This window comes from Panthera pardus, unplaced genomic scaffold, assembly GCF_024362965.1.
Source record: "Panthera pardus isolate Hobbes unplaced genomic scaffold, ASM2436296v1 HiC_scaffold_1, whole genome shotgun sequence".
In the NCBI taxonomy this organism is placed as follows: domain Eukaryota; kingdom Metazoa; phylum Chordata; class Mammalia; order Carnivora; family Felidae; genus Panthera; species Panthera pardus.
Window position 1 is genome coordinate 6,484,147 of NW_026526654.1, and position 6,578 is coordinate 6,490,724.

Here is a 6,578-nt window from a genome sequence, read left to right on the forward strand (position 1 = left end):
CCCTTTCTCTCAAAATAAATAAATAAACTTAAAAAAAAAGATTCATTTAATAAGGACGCCAATTTAAACTAACATAGTAGTTACACACACACACACACACACACACACACACACACGCACACACACACACATGCACACACCAGACTAGGGTATGTTTAACAGAATAACAATATGGTTTATACACTATGTGTTGTTATATGTATCACTATAGTACAATAGCATCTGTTGACATAATCTTGTCAAATGTATTTAAAGAATTATTGATTTAAGGTGATCAATTTTATGTAAAAACATTCTATAATAGATTAAATGATAGATACCAGCATCAAAATTGTAAGGAAATATTTTTAGGTATTTTCTTCAGACTTTTACAAGTTTTTGCTTAACAATCAACCTATATGTCCTTATATTAATTCCCTGCGAATATTCTCATTTTATTTGGAAGATTCTAGGTCACAGCAGTACCATCATGGGATCCATGGAAGTGTACAACACATCCTCTACAGACTTCACCTTGATGGGACTGTTCAACAAGAAGGACATCTCAGGCCTTCTCTTTGCCATTGTCTCTATCATCTTTTTCACTGCATTGATGGCCAATGGGATTATGATCTTCCTGATCCACACTGATTCTCGACTGCACACTCCTATGTACTTCCTTCTCAGCCATCTCTCCTTCATTGACATGATGTACATCTCCACCATTGTGCCCAAGATGCTGGTTGATTATCTGCTGGGTCAAAGAACCATATCCTTTATGGGGTGCACAGCTCAGCACTTCCTCTACCTCACCCTTGTGGGAGCTGAGTTCTTCCTACTGGGCCTCATGGCCTATGACCGCTATGTGGCCATCTGTAACCCCCTTCGCTATCCTGTCCTTATGAGTCGCCAGGTCTGTTGGATGATCATAGCAGGTTCCTGGTTTGGAGGCTTTTTGGACGGCTTCCTTCTAACTCCCATAACCATGACCTTTCCTTTCTGCAACTCGCGGGAAATTAACCATTTCTTTTGTGAGGCACCTGCAGTCTTGAGTTTGGCATGTGCAGACACAGCCCTCTATGAAACAGTAATGTATGTGTGCTGTGTCCTGATGTTGCTGATTCCTTTCTCTGTGGTGATTGCTTCTTATGCCCAAATCCTGACCACAGTCCACCACATGAGTTCAGTTGAGGGAAGAAAGAAGGCATTTGCCACCTGTTCATCTCACATGACAGTAGTGACCTTGTTCTATGGGGCTGCCATGTACACCTACATGCTGCCACACTCTTACCATAGCCCAGCCCAGGATACAGTCTTCTCTGTGTTCTACACAATCCTTACACCAATGCTGAATCCACTCATCTACAGTCTGAGGAACAAGGACGTGACTGGAGCTCTGAAGAGGGCAATGGGCAGGTTCAAATGTACACAAAAAGTGTCAGGAGATGTGTTTTGACAATGTCTTCTTCTCATGTGGATGACAAATAGGAGCCTTTGTGGACATTGTGGCCATGCTCTTAATGAAGGATTAACCTGGAGGGAAGATTTAATTGTGCAGAAGAAGAAAAAGGAAAAGAAAAAGAGCAATATAAGAAATGTATCCTCTTAATCTTCATTCCTTCATCTCTTCTTTCCTTTCTTATATCTTCCATTTATTATGACCTGTTCACTTGCATTCAAAATAAATGCCCAGTGTTTTTAAGAAATAAAAAAAATCTTGCTTGAAGTTTTTACATTTTAGAGATAAAAATAAATTGCATGCAATTTTAAATTGCATGAACTGTGTTGAAGAGTGCAGGAGGCAAGATGGTAATTTCTGTATATGTGATAATCCTGTATAATTATACTTACCATCTAAGTATAAGAGAAATATTATCTTCTCTATTTTGAAGACTAATACCTGACATAGCCTTTAGGAAGATAGTTGTGAAGCTCTGTTTGTTCCAGTTTTTCAGTTGGTAGGAAGAGTCACTGAATATAGTTTTTTTTTTTTAATAGCCATTATACTCCTGCAATAATTAGGCATGTTTTACTTTAAGTAGAAATGTAGTATTTAACTTTTATTTGCAACACATAAGTGAAAACTATTTGTCAGATAAGTTAACATTCATGGATGAGAGCAAAGAACCTCGCCCAAAAAAGGCAACATGAGGATATTATATGCCTAAACATTTACTAAACATACAGGAGTATGGTTTGGGAGGATACTAAAGTGAATTTTCAAATATGTCACAATGTCATCAGGGTAAACCATACAACAGTTGGATAGTAGAAGTTTGTTTATATTCCATATTCATGCTCCCCATGATCCAAGAATTGAGGATAATAAGTGTATAGCAAATCATGTTCAATGTTGCATTTGATTATATAAGAAGTTTACTTAAGTATCATAGGGGTTACTTTATGAAATTATTAATAATCATAATCAATCATACTAATCTCTCTAAAACTTAAAAATTCACATACATTCATCATCATCTAATAACTTCATAAAAATAAAGCACATACTAAGAGTTGTAATTACAGATGATAACAGTGAGTTTCAGGGAAGTGAGGGACTTCTGTATGGTAACATTTTAAATTAGTTCACTGCATTGCAAAAAAGACGTGTGGTTGATTGAACACTATATCTTTCAGATATAGCTTTCTCACTCATTTGTCCAGGCATTCATTTGTTCATCATAGCTGTGAGCAAGATAGATAAAGCACCTATACTCAAAAAAGTTTACATTCCAATGGGGGAAAGCAATAAAAATAAAACACAAACAAGCAATCAAGCAAACAGCTTGAATCCCTACCACATGGTATGAAGCAACAGTGACTAAAGCTGAACATATCTGTTCCCTGCACCACAGAATAAACACACTCAGGTGAATTTCTAACAAACATGTATTCATAATCTTTACCAAAAGATATATAGTAACAGAAAAAAAAATAGAAGCTATTCAAAAGCTCACTGGTGGTGACATGGATAAATAAATTGTGACATACAATAAACCTGACATAATTTCAATTGTATTTCAGTCTTTTAGCTAGTTCATCTATTCATTTTTTTCTTTATTGTTTCTTTTCTTCTTCTTGAATACAGAAAGAGGAAAATTATTTTTATTTTCAATTTTTATTCAAAACATTTTTCTTTATTTTTTCTACTATATTTTTTATTTTTTGTAAATTTTTCAAGTTTTGTTTTACGTCCAACATTTTATTTTATTCTAGTTCATTGCATTAATTTTCACAAATTTTCAAATGTTTTCCTTTTTTCCCCTTTTTCTCTAATCTATCAAACTCCTTTCAATAACCAGACACAGACCCATCTAGAATCTGGCATCATTTATTTGATTTTGTGTGTGTGTGTGTGTGTGTGTGTGTGTGTTGTTTTTAATTTTTAATTTAATTTTATATTTTTACCTTATCAATTTCTCTTCTTCCTTCAAAATAATGAAACAAAAGAATTCACCCCAAAAGAAAGAGTAGGAAGAAACGAAAGCCAGGGACTTCAACAACACCGATACAAGCAAGAAATCTGAACCAGAATTTAGAATCACGATAAGAATACTACTAGGTGGAGTCAAAAATATATTAGAATCCCTTTCTCAGGAGATAAAAGAAGTAAAACTAGTCAAGATGAAATAAAAAATGTTATAACTGAGCTGCAATCTCGAATTGATGCCATGGTGGCAAGGATAGATGAGACAGAGCAGAAAATCAGTGATATAGAGGACAAAATTATGGAGAACAATGAAGCAGAAAAAAAGAGGGAGATGAAGGCAAAAAAGCGTGATTTAAGAATTAGAGAAATCAGTGACTCATTAAAAGGAACAACATCAGAATCATAGGGGTCCCAGAAGAGGAAGAGAGAGAAATGAGGATAGAAGCGTTATGTGAACAAATCATAGCATAAAACTTTCCTAACCTGGGGAAAGACACAGATATCAAAATCCAGGAAGCACAGAGGACCCCCACTCGATTGAACAAAAATCAACCATCAACAGGGCATATCATAATCAAGTTCACAAAATACTCAGGCAAGGAGAGAATCATGAAAGCAGCAAGGAAAAAACAGTCCCTAACCTACAAGAGAAGACAGATCAGGTTTGTGGCAAAACCTATCCGCAGAAATTTGGCAGGCCAGAAAGGAATGGCAGAATAGTCAATGTGCTGAATCAGAAAAATATACAGCCAAGAATTCTTTATTGAGCAAGGCTGTCATCCAAAATAGAAAGAAAGATTAAAAGTTTCCCAGACAAAGATAAATTAAAGGAGTTCATGACCACTAAAGCAGCCCTGCAAGAAATTTTAAGGGGGACTCTCTGAGGGGAGAAAAAAAAACACATAAAAACAATAGCAACAAAGACTAGAAAGGGCCAGAGAGCACCACCAGAAACTCCAACTCTACAAGAAACATAATGGCAATAAACTCATACCTTTTAGTACTCACCTGAAATGTCAATGACAAATGCTCCAATCAAAAGCATAGGGTAACAGAATGGATAAGAAAATAAGATCCATCTATATGCTGTTTATAAGAGACCCACTTTAGACCCAAAGACATCTTTAGATTGAAAGTAAAGGGATGGAGAACCATCTTTCATGCTAATGGTCGACAAAAGAATGCTGGAGTAGCCATACATATATCAAACAATCTAGACTTTAAAATAAAGACTGTAATAAGAAATGAGGAAGGGCATTTTATCATATAAGTGGTCTATCCACCAAGAAGACATAACAATTGCAAACATTTAAGCTCCAAACGTGAAAACACCAAAATATATAAATCGATTAATCACAGACATAAAGAAACTCCTTGATAGTAATACCGTAATAGTAGAGGACTTCAACACCCCACTTATAGCAATGGACAGATCATCTAAACAGAAAATCAACAAGGAAACAATGGTTTTGAATGACACACTGGACCAGATGGACTTAACAGATATATTCAGAACATTTCCTCATAAAGCAGCAGAATATACATTCTTCTCAGTGCACATGGAAAGTTCTCCAGAATAGGTCACCTACTGAGACAGAAATCAGCCTTCAACAAGTAAAAAATTATCAAGATCATACCACACATGTTTTCAAACCACAACTCTATGAAAGCGATATCAGCCCCAAGAAAAAAATTGTAAAGGTAACAAATACTTGGAGAATAAAGAACATCAACTAAAGAATGAATGGGTTAACCAGGAAGTTAAGAAGGAAATTAAAAAGTACATGGAACCCAGTGAAAATGATAAAACCAAAGCCCAAAACCTCTGGGACTCAGGAAAGGCGGTTATAAGAGGGATGCATATAGCAATCCAGGCCTTCCTAAGGAAGGAACAAATGTCTCAAATACACAACGTAACCTTACACCTCAAAGATCTGGAAAAAGAACAACAAATAAAACCAAAAGCCATCAGAATACACAAAATAATAAAGATTAGAGCAGAAACCAATGCTATTGAAACAAAAACAAAAACAAACAAACAAACATAAAGCAGCCTTAGAACAGATCAATGAAACCAGAAGCTGGTTCTTTGAAACAATTAATAAAATTGATAAACCACTAGCCAGTTTGATCAAAAAGAAAAAAGAAAGGACTCAAATAAATAAAATCAAGAATGAAAGAGGAGAGAACACAACCAACAGGATAGAAATAAAAACAACAATAGGAGAATATTGTGAGCAGTTATACACCAATAAAATGGGCAATCTGAAAAAAGTGGACAAATTCCTAGAAACATATAAAATACCAAAATTGAAACAGAAAGAAATATAAAATTTGAACACACCCATTACAAGTAAAGAAATAGAATTAGTAATGAAAAAAATCCCCCAAAACAAAAGTCCAGAACCAGATGGCTTTCCAGAGGAATTCTATCAAGCATGTAAGGAAGAGTTAACACCTATTCTCTTGAAGCTGTTCCAAAAAAATAGAAATGGAAGGAAAACTTCCAAATCTTTTCTATGAAGCCAGAATTACCTTGATTCCTAAACAAGACCAAAAAAAAAAAAAAAACAAAACACTAGAAAGGAGAACTATAAAACAATTTCCCTGATGAACATGAATGCAATAATCCTCAACAAGATATTAGACAACAAAATCCAACAATATGTTAAAAGAATTATTCACCATGACCAACTAGGACTTACATCTGGGATACAGAACTGTTTGAATATCTATAAAATAATCAATGTGATTCATCACACGAATAAAATAAAGTACAAGAACCACATGATCCTCTCAATAGATACAGAGAAAGCTTTTGAGAAAATACATCATCCTTTCTTGATAAAAACCCTTAAGAAAGTAGAGATAGAAGGATGATACATCACAATCATAAAGCCATATATGACAACCCAATACTAATATTATCTTTAATGAGGAAATATTGAGATCTTTCACCCTAAGTCTATAAAGAACTTATCAAACTCAACATGCCAAAAAAATAAATAATCCAGTAAAGAAATGGGCAAAAGACATGAAGAGACACTTCTCCAAAGAAGACATCCAGATGGCTAACCGACACATGAAAAAATGCTCAACTTCACTCATCATCAGGGAAATACAACTCAAAACCACAATGAGATATCACATCACACCTGTAAGAATGGCT

At 34.9% G+C, this 6,578-nt stretch overlaps 1 protein-coding gene across 2 annotated transcripts; it reads left to right on the forward strand.

The window, feature by feature from the left end:
* The first annotated feature begins 350 nt into the window (after positions 1-350).
* On the forward strand, positions 351-6,372 carry LOC109257165 (olfactory receptor 2T1). Of its 2 annotated transcripts, XM_053909585.1 has the most exons (2): positions 479-1,391; positions 6,359-6,372. In XM_053909585.1, the coding sequence occupies exons 1-2, from the start codon at positions 479-481 to the stop codon at positions 6,370-6,372; spliced, it is 927 nt and encodes a 308-aa protein (XP_053765560.1). The 2 variants fall into 2 exon arrangements, with proteins under 2 accessions (XP_019288664.1, XP_053765560.1); XM_019433119.2 differs by lacking the exon at positions 6,359-6,372 and having other exon boundaries at positions 351-1,435.
* Positions 6,373-6,578: the final 206 nt, after the last annotated feature.

Bases quoted from the DNA above. Each gene is read 5' to 3' on its own strand.
- LOC109257165 (XM_019433119.2), top strand. From the start codon at position 470: ATGGGATCCATGGAAGTGTACAACACATCCTCTACAGACTTCACCTTG.